We start from the raw sequence: 17,169 nt of genomic DNA, 5'->3' as shown, positions 1-17,169 counted from the left end.
CGCGGTTTGGGTTTATAATCGGGGTTTTTGTTTAATATATAAAAATACAGTGTTCCCGCGCGCGCCCCGGCCTGCGCGGCCGCTCCAGCCGCTCGTTGTGTCCCCCGGTGATGGGACACAACTTCCTCCAGGGCGCGCCCGCAGCTCCGCGCCCGCCGGCAGCGCCCGGCCGCGGGCTGGGACCGGCCCCGCTGCCCGAGCAGGGGCGGGGGTCCCTTCCACTGCCCCCCTCCCTGAGCTGGCAGCTGCCCAACACACCACGGACTCCCCCTCCCAAATCTGGAGTTCCACCTGATCCTGCTTGAGCTTCACCGCATCCATCTGTGCCACCACCACCACCTACAGTGACGGGAATGGTTGTACAGGGACTGCAGGATTGGGAACCCACAAACTTGACCTTCAGAGAAGCTAACCAGAAGGTTAACCTGGTGACTGCACCGTCCATAGCTTTTAAAACCATCTTACTCCTCAGTTCTCACTGCCTGAGCCGAGGCAATGAGCCTCAGGCCCGTGGATGTCCCCAGACCGCAGCTGGCAGGGAGGGGCTGAGGGTGCTGCAGGGTTCCAGCTGTGCAGCACTTCTGCCAAGCACCTCCAGCCAGAGAAGTCCTCAGGGCTCCAGCCTTCTCCTGATCTCATCAATAAGCTTTTCTCTGGGGATATCAACCTACAAAGCAAACAGAGCAGCAGTAGAGAAGAGCACTTTTAAGGACTAAGTGGGGTACCAATGCAGTTTGTGACTGGTTTTCTGGAGTCACCCAATAGATCTGTGCTATGGCCTCCCAAAGGAACGCTGAGGAAATACCCACAGCTCTTCAGTGGTCTCCAGAGTCTGGAAGTACTTTAAAGCATGGTGTAAAAGGGCATTCTCACCTCCTTTCTTGTTGCAATATCTCGCAGCTTGACAACTCCATCTGCCAGCTCCTGCTCTCCCACAATGGCAGCAAGGGGGATCCCTGTGTCCTCACAGTACTGCAGCTGCTTCAGCAATTTAGGATCCTTCTTGTACAGCATCTCAGCCTAGGAGGGAATGGGAAGGGTGAAACACTAACCCAACTTTGCTCTGATGGATACTGCAGTAAAGCACCAAAACCAAACCACTTTACTGCTCTGGGCTGTTCTTCTCTGCCTGCCTAGATCTAAAGATTGGACCTGATGATCTTGGAGGTCTTTTTCAACCTGAATAACTCTGTGAACTCAGACAGGCCCAGAACTTGGAGAGACACACAACTAACGGAGTTGGTCTTGCTGTGCTAGAGCTCCCTTCAGGCTCTCCCTCCCTCACCTGTGACACTGACAAGCCCAAGTCATTCCTTTACCTTGATCCCTGCATCCCACAGCTCGGAGATGAGCTTCATTCTGGCAGCAAGCAGGTGTTTCTGAGGTGTAGCCACCAGCACTTGGGTCTCAGTTGTTCGAAGTTTCTCCCCAGAAGCCTGAAGGGACAGACATGGGACATTGGTGGGAGTGACTCCGTGGGAATCTGCAGCTCACAACACCTCACCTCATCTATCTCCAAACCTAAACTCAGTCAGTGACAACCTGGGCACCTTTAATGAGCCCCCCAGAGATTCTACATTGTGTCACACTACTTAAGTGCGTGCTGCTGTTCCGTGGGGACCCTGGCCAACCTCCTGGATGGGACCAGGACAGCTTCCCAATGTCTCCTTTGATTCTTCAGGTACAAACACATTGCCTAAGCTTCACTTGCAAGGAATCGCAGGCTTGGAACCAAACACAGAATGATGAATCTCCACAGAGGCTTCCCTGGGGTTTATTACAGTGAGTTCACAGCTGTTACCAAATTCACTGCTTCAGAATCCCCAGGACAGAAAACTTCAGAGGCACAACGCAATAAAGTGATTGGGACACAAAGCTCAGAGCCAGGCCAGAGCTCAAGGAGGTCTCTAACATTTCCTTGACATCTCCTAAGGAATGCCCTCAGCTGCCCACACCTACCTACATCCTGACGGGCTGCACAAAAGGACTCTGTCTCCTGTGCATCAATATTTAGGCATGGGAAGCGCCACCCCAAAATTATTTTCCCTTGAACACTGTGGAGCTGGAGAACAATAAACAATATTTTGCTTCCCAGAGCCTTCCCCAATGCACTGCCTGCATCACCTACCTCCAGCCTCTGTTCCAGGATGGAGAAGATGCGCTCGATGCCGATGCTGACCCCCACGCAGGGCACCTTGCGGCCCTTGGCATCAAACATGCCCACCAGCCCGTCATAGCGGCCGCCTCCGGCCACGCTGCCAACGCTCAGCGGCTCCTCCACGTGCTCGTTCTCCTGCTGCAGCAGCACAGCCTCAAAGATCACCCCCGTGTAATAGTCCAGGCCCCGCGCCAGGCTCAGGTCGAAGGAGATCTGCGGGGCACAAGGGCGGCTCCGTCACCGCCCGCTCGGGGCCCAGCAGGGCAGCTCCCCCTCCTTCCCCCACACCTCCTCACCTTCCCTGTGATGCCAAACAGGGTCAGGTACTCAAACAGCAGCTTCATGTCCCCCAGCCCTTCCTTGGCCACCTTGTTCTGGGATAGCTTTGGGTCCTGGAGAAGCTGCTCGATCAGGTCCAGCCCACCTGTGGGACCAGCCATGCCTCAGCTGTGACAGGGCAGCAGCACCCGGCACGGTGGCCCCGGCCAGCCGGGGCTGTGCCCTGCACCTTCCATGCCCAGCCCAGCACAAGGCCAAGGGCATCACCCCATGGTGCTCACCATGGAGCTGGACATACTCCCCAATGCGATCGGCAGCCTCAGGAGAGAGCCCCTTCTCTCCCACCATCTCACTCCTCACTTCTTCCCATGGCATCTGTAGGGCAGAGAAGGGCATCAATTACTGCAGGATGTTCTCCTCACCCACTGCCTCCATCGGCCCACAGGAGCACAACTTGTGTGCAACAACAGTCAGCGATCTCACTAACCGTGCCTCTCTCTCTCCCTCTCATAGGAATTTTTAACAAATCTTTTATTCTTAACCAGGCCCAAGAACTCCTCAACTCCTTTACAGACCCCATCTCAGGTGCTGTGAGACTCTTCTCAACAAGAACAGCCACAACACTGCCCAGCCTAAGACATCTATCCCATGACCAGAAGTGTTTCCCCTGAGCCCAATGCTGACCTTGTCCAGCTTGTCCACGGTGCAGCAGGCAGGGATGAACTGGCTCTCTGGAACACCACAGACAGCAAACACACCATTCAAAATCCGACGGTCATTGACCTGGGCAAGGGAGAGGCACGCTTACCTTGGGGGCACCCTCTGATGTCATTTCTTTTTTTCCTAGTGTGTGGGGGAAGCTGCAGCTGTTGGCATTTCCTCATGCCTTTCCCCCAGCACCCAAATTCCATGGGAAGAGAAGGTATAGAGGTATGAAAACCACCCTGTGACTATATGGATCTAGTCAGCTACTGGAACTCTGCAGACTGTGGTTAGTCCTGAAGAGAACTCCTGGTATTCCCAGCTTAAGGCATGTCCAGGCTGAGGTCCAGCCTTTACATATACACCATGAGGAGGCAGAGAAGTGGGATGAACTTCTGGGTCAGGCCTTAGAGTGGGAGCAGGTACTACTGTGTAAAACCACAGAACAATGACCACTGCTTCCCAGCAGGGCACAGAGAACCCACCCAGTCTCACCTTGATGACAAAGTCCCCGAGCTGCAGGTCACTGAGGATCTCGTGCACGATCTTCAGGCACTCGGCATCGGGAATCATGGGGTCAAACTGCCCGGCAATGTCAAAGTCCTGGGGGCAGAAGAAGTGATGGGAGCTCCTGGCAGAGCCAGGGGGCCTTAGCCAGGCCCACCCTGCTGCTCTGCAGCAGCTGGAGGGGGAAAACCCTGCTGGCCTCGTGGCCTTGGTGGCAGCAGCGGCCACCACAACACTCACGCACTGGTAGAACTCGCGGTAGCGGCCCCGGGTGGTGGCCGGGTTGTCCCTCCTGTACACCTTGGCCACGTGGTAGCGCTTCATCTTGGTGATCTTGTTCATGGCCAGGTAGCGAGCAAAGGGCACCTGGGCCCGAGGAGTTAAGGATGGGAACATGGACATTCCCAGAGCTGTAGAAGCTGAACCCCAAAGCCTCCCGTTGCCCCTTCCCTTTGCCAGCCACTTCCCAATATTTTTCACAATCATGGTGAGATTCTTGGGGTGTCCTGTGCAGGGTCGTGAGCTGGACTTGGGAGATTCTTGCAGATCCCTCCCAACTTGTGATATTCTATAACTCTATGACCTCTGGGGAGATCATCCCCCAGGCTGAGGATGAGTACAATGAACCACCAGAGCTCCTTCAATGCTGGGACAGCTCCATTTCCTCCTCCAGACCCACTGTGTGACAACATCGCATACACAAGGACACCCTCTCATCGTTCCACCCTGTCACAGTGGGATCAGTGGGAATTCAGTGCATGGCACAGCTATATGGACAATGAAGGAAAGAGATTTTGTTGAGATGTGGAGGTTGAGAAGGCCTGGGATGGACACCTGCAGCAAACACCTATCCAGGTGGCACTAGCAAGGTGGGATGGGCACAGCAGAGGTGGGGACTGTGTGAGAAGATAAAAGCAGTGCATGTCCACAGCAGGAATGGACTTTGCTGTGGGCCCGGCTGGGAGATGGTGTGAAGTCATGACAATGACAGCCAGACCAGCTGGGATGGCCAAGGGGGCTGCCATCACCCCAAAGGGACCTGCAGGCAGGCCAGGGTAAGAGCGATCCCTCAAGGCAGATATGGCCACTACCTTGGTCTGCCACCATCCCCTCCGGGTGCCACCATCCCCTCGGGAGCACAGGATACGGTGAGGTCATAGCGCAGGGCCAGCAGCTCCCCTCCCTGGTCCTGCAGCTCGTAGATGAGCTTCGCTCCCTCCCCATACTTCCCCAGCAGCGTCTCCTGGGGAGGGGGAAAGGGGCTGGTGACCAGGTGGCTCTGGGCTGAAGGGTCCCCGAGATGGGGCAGAGCTCTGTCCCCACAAACCGGGCATTACACACAAACCCCATCCAGCCCCCTCGGACCTGAGCCCACCTCCCCGTCCCCCCAAAAAGCCAAGAGTGAATGTCCAGCTGCCCTCCCCACCCCGCACGGAGGGAGCTCCCAAAGCCGTCCCGAAGCCCCGGGGGCAGGGGCGCTCCCCGGTCCCACGGGAGGGAGCAGAGGGGGCCCACAGCCCCCGGGGCGGGTCCGCTCCCCACACCAAGGGCGAAGGGAGCTCCCGGCGCGCCTCACCCGCAGCTCCAGCACGGGGGTGTCGATGGCGGCCGCCCCGTGCCGCTTGAAGCAGGACACCACGGCGCTCAGGAGCCGCTCACGGAGCGCCGCCTGCGCCGGTGGGTGGTCGCGGGTGCCCTGCCCGGGACAGAGAGCGGCTGTCAGCGGCAAGGGCGCGGGGAAACACCGGTATCCACCGGCGCCGCTCCCGCTCCCAGCCTTTACCTTGGGTGTCTTCAGCACCGGCAGCCGCTCGCCGCCCGCCGCCGCCCGCACCTGCCGGGACAGGGGTCCGCGGTCACCGGCCAGCTGCCAGGACCGGGCGGAGCTGCCGCGGTTCTCAGCGAGGTACAGCGGCCCGAGGCGGGGCCCTGCCGGCAGACACCGGGCGGCGGCGAGGGGGCCGAGGCGCAGCATGGCCGGCACCGGGACACCGGGAGCGGCGGCACGTGACCGCGGCGGGGCACGTGACTGCGCGGGCGGCCGCGCTTTACGGCGCCGTGCGACAGTTCCCGGTGCTGTGCCCTCGGCTCGCCATGGCGTCGGGCAGCGGGGTAGGTGCTGCCGCCGGGGCTGCCCTCCGAGTGTGGGCTGCCCTCCGAGTGTGGGCTGCTGGCCGCTCGGCCGCCCCCGCTGCTCCTACTGGGCTTGGCAGGGCCGGGGGCAGGGCCGCGCCGCGCTGCGCTCCGGTTGGGGCCGCTGCCAGGCCGCGGGATGAGGGATGTGGCGGGGCCGGGAGTGCCGCGGTGGGCGGGTGTATGTGGGGTGGGAGGGGGCTCATCTCTGCTTTTTCCAGCTCTGTGTGTGGGCGGTGGGAGGCTGGGGTTCTCCTGATACCTTCGGGGCTGGGAGCGGGGTGGCCCCAGCGCGATCCTGCCCACGGCGGAGTCGAGGAGTCACCGTCCCTGGAGGCGTTTGAGACACGGCAGAACGTGGCACTCGGTGCCCGGGTCCGGTTCACATGGTGGTGTTGGGTCACAGGTTGGACTCGATGATCTCAGAGGACTTTTCCAATCGCAGTGGTTCTGTGATCCTCCCGTCCTGGGGCCTGAGCTCCGCCTGTCCCAGCCGGGGAGCATGAGGAGATTGAGGTGCCTCAGCCTCCGGGGTGGAGGTGCTCACCCACCTCCAGCCCCCTGGCAGGGACCCCCACCCATCTCCAGGAGCTGGGCGATGGCTCATGCAGGTGGTCCCTTCCCTTCCCTTCCCTTCCCTTCCCTTCCCTTCCCTTCCCTTCCCTTCCCTTCCCTTCCCTTCCCTTCCCTTCCCTTCCCTTCCCTTCCCTTCCCTTCCCTTCCCTTCCCTTCCCTTCCCTTCCCTCTCCAGGGAAAGGGGCGCTTTTTCCGTGTCCTGATGGAGAAACATCTCTGCAATTCCCTGACAGGGGTGTGCAGCCAGGTGTGGTTTGGGCTCTGCTCCCAGACAACCAGCAACAGGATGAGAGGAAACAGCCCCGAAAGTTGCAGTAGGGGAGTTTTAGGTTGGAAATTAGGAGGAGTTTTTTCCCAGAAAGGGGTGTCCGATGCTGGAAGGAGCTGTCCTGGGAAGCGTTGGGGTTACCATTCCTGGAGGTGTTCATGGAGTGACTGGATGTATCACTCAGTGCTCTGGACTGGGTGACAACATGAGGATCTCTCACAGCTTGGATTTGATGATTTTGGAGGTTTTTTTCAACCTAAGTGATTCTGTGAGTGCTGAGATGGGATGGGTAAGGTAGATGCTGCAGGCTTAGCCTGACTGGAGAGCCAGGCTGTTGGAACACCTCCAGTGCCCTCCCAAAGCTGTCAGCAGCACAGGGGCTGTGCTCTGAAGGGGTTTCGGCCCATCTTTCCTTCCTTGAAGCCACTTAGTGAGAAGTGAGGTACTGGCACTGCCCATCCCTGGAAATGTTCAAGGCCAGGCTGAATGGAGCTCGGAGCAGCCTGGGATAGTGGAAGGTGTCCCTGCCCTTGGCAGGGGGTGGGACTGGCTGCTCTTCAAGTTTCCTTCCAATCCAAACCATTCCAGAATCGATTCCATGAAGTGGGGGAGGTCAGGAGCAGGATGCCTGCCTGTGAGGGAGATGGGGCCTGTGGCTTATTGTCAGCTGCTAGCTGAGAATTCCTGTTGGATTGAGCCTGGCCTGAGACTCCTGTCTTGTTTCACAGGCTTTGGTGCTGATGCTGGGCACACCATTGGTGTCCATCTCCAGAGGGACCAGGAGGCTGTGAGGCACTTCTGGTTATTAATCATTGTTATTAATTTGGGAGATAAGCTCTGAGATAAAGATTTTGGGGGCTTGCAGCCCCCTTGTCTCCACCAGTTCAGAAACATCCCTTCAAATATTGTCCAACCAAGATCTTGTCATGCAGTTTAGTTTAATTCCTTTCCCTACGCCTGGATGAGGCAGATTGGTAAAAGAGCTGCAAAAGACTATTTTCCTTTTATTGCAACACGAGAGAGAAGCAGCTAATAAACCTCCCCCTCTGCAGGCTCCCACCAGCTACGATTTGTGATAATGCCTGGCATGCAGGAGAGTCTGGAAAATACCCCCAAACGTTAATTTACACTCAGTGATATTTTCTTTTCTTTTGCTCAGGGTGGTTAATAAAACCTGTTACGACATCCTTAAAGTGCTTAAGAAGCTCTGGGAATAAATGAGAATTTTTCTACGCCTCCCCAAGGCATTTTCATCCCTATCAGTAGTTGTTCGTTCCATTTGAAGGATTGCCAGAGGAGAGAACTTTAAATGGCTGTGCTGCTGCTGTAGCTCCAAATGGGATTTGTGTCCTTTGGATTGTGATTGGATTCTTGATTTGGCTGAGCGGAGAAGGCGGTGGGGTGTGGGGTGAGGGGGGTCCTTCTCCCCCGGAGGTGTTTTTAAATACATCTTGTCCTTTCTTTAATGTGAAACTGAGAGGCTCTCCCTGCCATGCTGAGGGAAATGCAGCTCTATCCAAAGGGGGGTTATCTGCTCAGGAAATTCAGGAGGTGGCTGAGTGAAACCGTGACTGATCCCAGGTATAGGGGCCTGAGCTGCAGATGGGGCAAATGCTGGGAAGAGCTTGAGCTGGGTTGGTCAGAGTGGATGTGAGGGGAATAGAAATTCCCCCATCACTTCTGCCCTCAGCATTGGGGACTGAGTGAAATCCACCCAAAAAAGTAGTCTTTGTTTTCTTCAATGCCAGCTTTATCTGAATTCAGCCTGTCTTCATACACATGCTGTGTCCATCTCCACTGCCCCAGCATAGGAAAAGCATGGACCTGTTGGAGTGAACCCAGAGGAGGCCATGGATATGCTCCAGGGGCCACTGCCCCTCTGCTGTGGAGACAGAGAGCTGGGGGTGTTCAGCCTGGGGAAGACTGAACAACAATCTCTGTCCAGGGAGACCTTGGAGTCCTTTCCAGTGCCTGAAGGGGCTCCAAGAGAGCTGGAGAAGGACTTTGAGCAATGGCATGGAGTGGCAGGACAAGGGGGAATGGCTTCCCACTGCCAGAGAACAGGGTTAGATTTAATACTGGGAAGAAATTCTTCTCTCTGTGGGTGATGAGGCCCTGGCACAGGCCCTGCCCCATCCCTGGAAGTGTTCAAGGCCAGGTTGGATGGGGCTTGGAGCAACCTGGGATAGTGGAAGGTGTCCCTGCCTGTGGTAGGGGATGTGGAACAAGATCCTTAGGGTCCCTTTAACCCAAACCATTCCAGGATTCTATTAAAGTATCCTGTCCCTGCCAGAGAGTTCTGTGGAGCACCCAAAGGGCCAGCATGCCTTGGAGGTGTTTCTGCCCTTTCCTATGTGAAGCTGCAGGACAGCAAAACCTGTGGATTTTGTACAGGTGCTTCCCTGGTACCTCCAAGCCCTGCCTTGACAGGGTTTCAGAGCTTGTTCTGGTTTGCTTGTAAATGTGCCCACTTGGAAATCCCACCCTGGTGCCTGTGATTTCATGGCAAGCTCGGCACTTTGATGCCTGCACCACGTAGACACTGCTGAGAGCAGACAGGCACAGCCTTCCCTGCTCCTGCAGGGTAATCAAACTCTCTTTAGCTCAGGCTGTGTTTTGCAGCTTCCTTGTCTGACTTTGCAGCTTGGATTCTTTTGGCTTCTGGAAGAAGGAGGTGTAATCTGCTGCAGTGTTTGTCAGGATGCACTTCCCAGGTCTGAGATCCATAAGTTTCAATTCCATTTGAGTCTGATTTTCAAGGCAAAATCCTGATGATCATCTCAGGAGCTGTTAAGATCAACTCATTTCTTCTTTTAGTGCTTTGAAATTATTCTAGTAGTAGCTAGAGGCATGCTGAGAGTGATTATCTTAAACCACATCCATAATTCATGGATGGAAAACAGAGGACAGGGGGATATAATATAGTTCTCCTAATTTTCTGCACTGGCCTCACAGGCCAAGTGATTCCCCCTCTTTGCCCCCTCAGAGGTGATCAGACTGTGTAATAAATGGTAATGAACTCTGTTTCCCTCCCAGACCAAGAACCTGGACTTCCGCCGGAAGTGGGACAAGGATGAGTATGAGAAACTCGCAGAGAAGCGGCTCACAGAGGAGAGAGAAAAGAAGGATGGTGAGCAGTGTGCTGGCAAGCTGTGCTGGGTTGGCAGTGAGGCTCCCAAACCCTTGGAATTTGGGAGGGACAGAGCAGTTTGAAGCTGAATCCCAAAGGGAAAGAGCTGGCTTGCTCCTTCCCTTGCTCCTTCCCTTGCTCCTTTGTTTGCCACTAAGTGTATTTTTTTTGACAAAAGAAATTACTGAGAACCTTTCCAGGGGCTGACTCTTCTTTGGGGAAGGAGGACTCTTCTTGTTTCCAGTCATTTGCTGGAAACAAGATCTCAGAATGACTCAAATCAGAGCTGGAGACACCTCAGAGATGTACCTGGTTCTAATAGGAGCCAGGAAACAGTGAGGAGGAGATGATATCCTTTACTGATTTAAAAACAAAGGTGCATTTTCTGCATGGATCAGGTACTCCCAGATAGCCAGCAGGTCCCTCTGCACCAAGGGGAACATGAAATCCAGCATGTTAAGCTTGACCTTTTGTTTGTTTTAGGCAAACCAGCTCAGCCTGTCAAAAGGGAACTTCTGCGGCACCGGGACTACAAAGTGGACCTGGAATCCAAGCTGGGAAAAACCATTGTCATCACCAAAACTACCCCTCAGTCAGAGATGGGAGGGTAGGTTGTGATGTTATTGAGGTCTCAGAGTCATGCTGGTTAGACTGGGAAGCTGTGACACAGCAGGGACCCCTCACAGGGCACCGGGAGCTGCTGTCCTTCTGTATTTGGAGCCTGGGATGGTGGGGCTACATTTTTCTATACCTAAACTGTGTCTCCTGGGGTAACATATGGAACAGACCCAGCAGGCTGAGCCCCTTTGGACATTATTCCTTGGTATCAATGTTGCCCACCTGTAGGACCAACAGAGGCAGATCTCTGCTGCCTGCTTGGGTGTCTTTAACCAGGCCTGCTTGCACTGAGACCAGGACTGCTGCTCATTTGGATATCTGTGCACTGGGAATGGGGGAAACATCCAGATAGCTGTTCTTAGGAATGGTGTTTGGCCACTGTTTGTGTGGTTCATGTTCCACCAAGGTCTGAAAGGGTTCTGAGCTCACCCTAAGCCATCAAAAGAATGTGTTGAGTTTGTGTCACCTCAGGAGTGAAGCTGTTAGTGTCTCCCTGGGCAGTAGTGCCAGAGAGATGTGCAGCCCTGACCAGCACCCAGGGGTGGCAGTTCAGCCCCTTGCTGGACTTCTGCAGCAGCTCTTAAGATGGGCAGAAGGCACAGCTGTGCTCATCAGGGAGTTGCACTGTGAGTGATAGGGATGGTAGCACTTACCTTGCAGCCAGGTGAGAGGGCTGTGGAATGGAAGCCTGGGCTGCTGGCCAGCCCTGCCTTGGGGGAGGGCAGGCTGTGTCACAAAGTCCATCCCACCCAGTGGGGTGTGGCTGGAAGGGGAACATGCTGTGGCTGGTGTCCTGCAGGGCAGCTCAGAATTTGGTTTCTATCATGTCAGAGGAGTGTTGGTATCAGGGTTGGTACCTCCATGGCAGCCCTGTCCATTGCCCTTGCCCTTGCTCCTCACTGGGGCCCTCTTGTCTTGGAGAAGTGTCCTGTATCCCCAGTGACATGCAGATTGTCTCTTCTGTGGGTTTAGCTTTGTGTCATGCTTTGGGGTTCATTTTTCTGTCTCTCCTGACAGGTATTACTGTAATGTGTGTGACTGTGTGGTGAAGGATTCCATCAACTTCTTGGATCACATCAATGGCAAAAAACGTAAGGACCATTTCTTTGCCTCATTGGAGGGTTGGTTGAGTTGGAGGGACTGTTCCTTTTGTGCATCACCCATGTCTGAGGGTTGAACACTTATCCATGGATCAGAGAGCTTAGGAGATCAGGATGTAGAAGCTCATCATGAGAAGTGTGGAGGTGCTGCCCTTATCTCCTGACACCTTCCAGAGTGCTGGACCACTTTCATGGTAAGCCCAGCAGAAGCAGTGATTGGTGTACTCTGGTTTGTGGGCTTATTTTCCCTGTCCATCCTGTCAGTGCTGTGAGAAACTCAGGGTCAGAAAATTCTAGCATAGTTTGTGTTGGAAGGGATCCTCAGAGGTCATTTAGTCCACCCCCCAAATCATGATGTCTCCTCTGTAAATCTGGAGAGAGGCTTCTTACAGCACTGAAACTGTAAAGTACTGAGATAAGTAACAGGTCTGGGACTGGTTTATTTTTGGATCAGAAACTTCTCTTTGTAGAAGTTGGGTACAAAGCTCAGGGCTGGCTGGTGCCTGAGCTCCAGAGTATGGATCAGGACTATACCCTCATTGATCTGACTGTGGATACTGCTTCTTCCTGGCATGTTCAGAGAGGGGGAATGTAGAGGAAGTAAAGGAGCAGCAGGACAGAACTGATATATTTTGCATGATGTTCCTGCTCATGAAGGTATTTTTGGCTCCTTGTGGAAGTCAGAAAATCGCCCTTTACAAAAAGGCAAGGGATATGTGTGCTCCATACCTGCACATGGGACTGTTTGAGAACAGAAGATTCAGTAGAAACCTGAGAACTGGTTTTCTGTAGCTCAGAAAAGAAAACACAGTGTTTTAAAAACCTGTGCTTTTATGTGCTTGGGAGGAAGGTGCTGAATGCCTTGTTTGTCATCTTGGGAGATGAGCAAGAAGTTCATAGGAGAGAATCTGGAATGAAAAATCCTGGCATGGCTGTGTGGATGGGCATGAGTTGTAGGGTTGAGCTGGGATTGGAAAGTGGCAGGTTGCACAGTACCTTAGTATATGTCTGGGAACTTTTAAACCTGTCAATAAATCTGGCTCAAACCTGCTTGTTCTTGGCAGCCCTTTTTACTAATTCCTGGTGTGTAGTTTAAGCTTCCAAATGCTGCTGCATGCCTGGGACAAACCTGTGCAAGGCTGCTGGAGTGAACAGGCTGTTTGGATCCACTCAGAAATGTGGGTTGGAGGCATTTCTGGGGGTGGCCCCATCAGCACAGGCTTACCCACAAGTGAAAAACTGTGAATCTGCTCTGTAGAGCCACTGAATCAGAAGCCTGACTTAATATTCTCTGCTTTAGCTGGGAATGTCCTGTGTAATCAGGATCTCTGAGTGCCACTCATGTCTTGTTTAGCATCGCCCACAGCTGAGAGATGCCAGCCTGTCAGTTTTATTCTAGCTCCTTTTTCAACGCTCCAACCCTTTTTTATTCCACTGGTCCAAGATTAAATTTCCTGAGGCATCAGAGCAAATGACAGGGAGCATCCAAATAAGGAACCTTTAAAGAATAGTCTGTGTTCTTGTTACAAGTAGTGTTTGGATTGTTGTGTGGGTTACGGTATCCCCCTAAAGCTCACCTCCCCAACCTCAGAAATCCTTAGTGTGGCCCTGGAAGGTGCTCTGAGGGGAGTGACAGGCAGGAAGGTGGTGCTGTGCTGTTTAAATTGGGATCAGGGGTGGAGACTTAGTGCAGAACGCTGCTGATTCCACTCATGTTCTCCAGACCAGAGGAATCTGGGCATGTCCATGCGGGTGGAGCGTTCCACGCTGGACCAGGTGAAGAAACGCTTTGAGGTGAACAAGAAGAAGATGGAGGAGAAGCAGAAGGATTATGACTTTGAAGAGAGGATGAAGGAACTCCGTGAGGAGGTGAGTCTAGGCAACAGTTGAGGAAGCAAAGCTCCCCAGAAACAATTTTTGGGAGGAAATCAATCCTGCTTCCTACTTGTTCCTTAGAAGCATTGTTCTTGGTAGCATGGGCTTCTCATCTACTCCTATGAGTGGAGTTTGTTTTTCTGCTTTTGAAATGTTTCTGTTGCTGTCCCTAGAAACCCTTTTCTCCTCTTTCTGTGTGAGAATAACTTTTGATGCTTCAGATTTCCACTCAGAACAGCACAAGTCCATTTTTTGTCCCCCACTAGTTGTGTTGGAACTTGTGTGGTCTGGTAGCAGATCTGCATCTTCATCCATTATCTCCCATAGCTCTTAGGATTGCTGGAGTCCCCTTCCACAGGGCACTTGCTTCTGTGTGGCCTCCTGAGCGTAGAAGGGCTTTGTGAATGGTGTGCTGTGGTGCAAGATGTGTGAGGAGGTGGTAAAAGACAGCAGATTTCTCTCAAACTTAGATGTTAGTAAACATGAAAATCAATTATTTGAAGACCCAACTAAGTTCTGACAGCTGAGAAGCTTCTGTGGGTGCTTCTCCTCTATCAGCAGCACATAACCCAAGGTTACAAATCACTGCCTGTGTGAGTGTCCCTGCCCAAGCCCTTCGCTTTGCTTCACCACAGGGGAGCTCTGGGGTGCTCACAGAGCAGCCCTGAGCTCTGCTCTCAGGCAGGCTGTGGTGCTGCTGAGCCCCATCTGTTTGGGGGATAGGAGGGAGCTGCCCCAGCAGCAAAGGGAGTGCTGTAGGTTGAAAAGCTGCTGCCAGTTGATGGATGACAAGAAGGAAATCAGCAGCAGCTCCTGATGTAGCTTTCTCCAGGGCATGGCTGTGTTCAGGAGCACAGTGGACAGCAATGAGAATGGTGGGAGCAGTTGCTAAGTTGGGAGCTGAAGCCATGCTTTGGTGTCACCCAGTACAAACCTGGCTCTGTGCCAGGGCTCATGATCCTCACAGAGCAAAACACTTTGATTAGAGCAGCGCAAACTCTTTGATGCCAAAACCCCCCTGAAAGCCGCTCAGAGCTTCGGCTTCTGTTCCAGCGAGCAGCTGTCACTCTGCCAGGCTGAGAGCCAGCAGGCATCACAGTCACTGCCATGAAGCACTGGACAAGGAATGGCCTCCTGCTTTCAAACCAGCTCCTTGTCCCAGCCTTGATTCTAGGCAAAACCTGTTTGCTCAGAAGAGAGAGTTTGATAATGCTTCATTTTGTCTATTTGTGTGTGTGTGTCTCTGCTCTTGCCTGGGAAATGGGGTGGTCTGGATTCACTGGTGAACTTCCTCCTTGAGGACTGCAGGCCAGGATTTCTACTGTTCATTTCCTCAGGCACAGCTTGGCTACTGTGGGCAGGATTTGTGGTAATTGTAGAGTACCTGGTGTCTCAAAACTCCTTCAGCTCAGGAGGTGCAAATTGTTTTGCTGTTGTGTCCCTTGCTGCAGGAGGAGAAGGCCAAAGCCTACAAGAAGGAGAAGCAGAGAGAGAAGAAGAGGCGGGCGGAGGAAGATTTGACCTTTGAAGAGGATGATGAAATGGCAGCTGTGATGGGTTTCTCTGGTTTTGGCTCAACCAAAAAGAGCCACTGAACAGCTCTGGACTCTCCTCTGTCTCTAAACAGCTTGTTTTTACCCAGGGAACTCTGGATAACTCTTCAAAGACTTGATTGAGGACTTGTATGTAAATCTCCCAGTAGAAGTTGGCTGGAAGAGTTGAAAAGCAATTCCATACTCTACCTGTGCTGCAGATCAAGCTCTGCCTCTCATTAGCTTCCCTTCTCCTTCTGTGTCCTAGATCTGGCTGCTCTGTGGCCGTGTGTGTGCAGGGAAGTGCTCTGTTGGGTACATTTTTTTTGTCAATAAAGTGCACATTCTGCACAGGTGGCCTGGTTCAGGATTAATCTAGTTGTCAACCAGGCCCTACTTGTCACCCAAGCTGTGTTTGAGGTGCTGGGAGGGATTCACTTGTTTTTAGGCTCATAGTGAAGAAAATGTGCCACAGCAAGCAGTGTGAGAGGTGCATCTTTATGGCTTGTGCTGAGCAGAGCTGGTGGCTGCATGGAGTCTGGGTTGCTGAAACTTTCCTGTGTGTTTTTTCTGCAAGGGAGACTTCCCTCTTTTTCTTTGTGTTTTAGCCCATAATTTCAGTATCTTTAAGGTAGGGGAGAAATTCCTCCCCATGACTGGTCTAGGATAGAGCCAATGAAAGAAAGGTGTGTACAATTTGCCAGAAATAAATGGAATGTTTTAATGGGCCCTTTGCTGGGGGTTTGGTGCCTTCTTTATTTTGAGAGCTTTGAAGAGCTGCTGGTGTCTCCCAGCAGCACAGAGCTGGGGTGGCCTTCTGGGGACCCACTGGTGGCAGAGGTGAGGTGTGTGCCTTCCTCTCCTGGCTCAGCTCCCAGCTGCCCTAGGCAGACCATTGCCATCATTCTTGGCTTTTTGAAGTAATTCTGGAGATGGGTGTAAGAATATGGAAGGGGAAGGGAGTTCAGGGCTGAGGACCTTCATTCCCATCAGGCAATCCAAGACAGGCTGGGCTGCGTTCCAGATTTTACCAGCCTTAGTATATTAAGGGCCATTTTTTTCCTGTCTACTGGCTGTCAGTGTCTTTTCACCTCTACCTTCCCCTAAATCCACTTCATTTTTGCTTTTATTTACCTCAGTCAAACCTTGTGTGACTCATTTCTGTCTGCAGTTAGGATTTATATTTTGCATGGCTGGGTTTTCGTAGCTCTGTCTCGCTCTCCTCTCTCTTTTTATGTATATTGATGAAATCCTTGCGCTTGCCCTTCTCCGTGCTCGTATGAAATTTCCAGCCTGGGGAAGGCTGCAGTGTTTAGCCTGCTCTTTCTAATACATCTAGAACAAATCCTGTAATGTTGTGCTGCTGTTTTAATTCCTTAATCTTAGCCTGCTGACAGCTTCATTGCCTCAGGTCTTTCCGCTTCAATTCAGATTATAATCCCCGTTGAAGATGCTATTGAAATGATATATAGCCAGTCAGATACAGCTGTCCTTGGAGGTTTGACCCTTTTAACTTGGCAATCCTTTGACTTTGGCTCTCTGAGCACACGGGCTGGGAGGGCGACTTTCATTCCAGCCACGTTCCCAGTGCTGTTCAGGCTGCAGCACGTGGCTCCGGCTGAATGGGAGAGCGGAGACGCTCGCGCCTTTGTGCCCTCCGGGGTGCGAAAGGGATGCTGCCGTGGTTTCATGCACATTAAAAGTTTAGGATGTTTCAGAGAAGATTTAGCAGCAGCCATTTTATTCCAGCCACCAGCTTTGCAGACACCCAGCCCCTCAATGCAGCTGTTCAGTTGATGCTGCTGAGAATGGGGCAGAGGCTGCCCCACACCCCCCATTTTTTCCAGCTTGTGACCTTGGAGCCAGTGATTGCTGTCTTGGTTTTCCCATGGTGTATCCTGATCTTGTCCATCCTGGCACACCCAAGGGGCGAGGTGTGAAATGGGCAGCCCCACAGAAACCTTCCTGGGGTGGTGGTGAGGTTTGCACAGCCTCCTGTCATTGGGCCCTGCCTGTCCCTGTCTGCCGCTCCTGGTCCCTGCAAGACAGGGAGGAAATCCCTCCACAGCGCAGTGCTCTCAGTAACGAGATTCCTCTTTGGTGTAAAGCCTGTCATCCCCGAGCCCTTCCCGAGGCCACCTGCACCCTGGGGGCCAAAGCCCCAGCCCCAGCTCCCCGTGCTGGGGCTGCTGGCGCCGGGGGAGCGCAGCTCTTTGTCTCGGCAGCTTGCTGGGAGCAGTGGTGTGTGCAGCAGCAGATACAAGCTCCTGCTGGATTCCCAGCAGCGGGAG

The 17,169-nt window shown here is 53.4% G+C and overlaps 2 protein-coding genes across 3 annotated transcripts; one reads left to right on the top strand and one right to left on the bottom strand.

The window, feature by feature from the left end:
• On the bottom strand, window positions 1–5,632 carry LOC311159734 (histidine--tRNA ligase, cytoplasmic-like). 2 transcript variants are annotated; one of them, XM_084215988.1, is made up of 12 exons: window positions 5,430–5,632; window positions 5,223–5,342; window positions 4,794–4,889; window positions 3,887–4,012; window positions 3,635–3,742; window positions 3,122–3,220; window positions 2,719–2,812; window positions 2,455–2,582; window positions 2,129–2,371; window positions 1,320–1,436; window positions 874–1,020; window positions 5–667 (listed from the first exon to the last, which is right to left on the bottom strand). In XM_084215988.1, the coding sequence occupies exons 1-12, from the start codon at window positions 5,619–5,621 to the stop codon at window positions 611–613; spliced, it is 1,527 nt and encodes a 508-aa protein (XP_084072114.1). In that variant the 5' UTR covers window positions 5,622–5,632; the 3' UTR covers window positions 5–610. The 2 variants fall into 2 exon arrangements, with proteins under 2 accessions (XP_084072113.1, XP_084072114.1); XM_084215987.1 differs by having other exon boundaries at window positions 1–667; window positions 3,635–4,012.
• Window positions 5,633–5,698: 66 nt separating this feature from the next.
• Window positions 5,699–15,606, top strand: ZMAT2 (zinc finger matrin-type 2). Its single transcript, XM_084215781.1, has 6 exons — window positions 5,699–5,758; window positions 9,660–9,753; window positions 10,237–10,360; window positions 11,389–11,462; window positions 13,195–13,340; window positions 14,798–15,606. The coding sequence occupies exons 1-6, from the start codon at window positions 5,741–5,743 to the stop codon at window positions 14,939–14,941; spliced, it is 600 nt and encodes a 199-aa protein (XP_084071907.1). The 5' UTR covers window positions 5,699–5,740; the 3' UTR covers window positions 14,942–15,606.
• The last annotated feature ends 1,563 nt before the right edge of the window (window positions 15,607–17,169 follow it).

Source organism: Fringilla coelebs, assembly GCF_963513975.1.
Source record: "Fringilla coelebs genome assembly, chromosome: 15".
Taxonomy (NCBI): domain Eukaryota; kingdom Metazoa; phylum Chordata; class Aves; order Passeriformes; family Fringillidae; genus Fringilla; species Fringilla coelebs.
This window is presented reverse-complemented; position numbering and strand designations above follow the sequence as displayed.

Coding starts and splice junctions, on each gene's coding strand:
- ZMAT2 (XM_084215781.1), top strand. Junction 10,361..11,388: donor CCTCAGTCAGAGATGGGAGG/GTAGGTTGTGAT, acceptor CTCTCCTGACAG/GTATTACTGTAATGTGTGTG. Junction 11,463..13,194: donor TCACATCAATGGCAAAAAAC/GTAAGGACCATT, acceptor CATGTTCTCCAG/ACCAGAGGAATCTGGGCATG.
- LOC311159734 (XM_084215987.1), bottom strand. CDS start 5,621: ATGCTGCGCCTCGGCCCCCTCGCCGCCGCCCGGTGTCTGCCGGCAGGG. Junction 5,343..5,429: donor CGGTGCTGAAGACACCCAAG/GTAAAGGCTGGG, acceptor TGTCCCGGGCAG/GGCACCCGCGACCACCCACC. Junction 4,013..4,793: donor CCCTGCGCTATGACCTCACC/GTATCCTGTGCT, acceptor CCTCGGGCCCAG/GTGCCCTTTGCTCGCTACCT.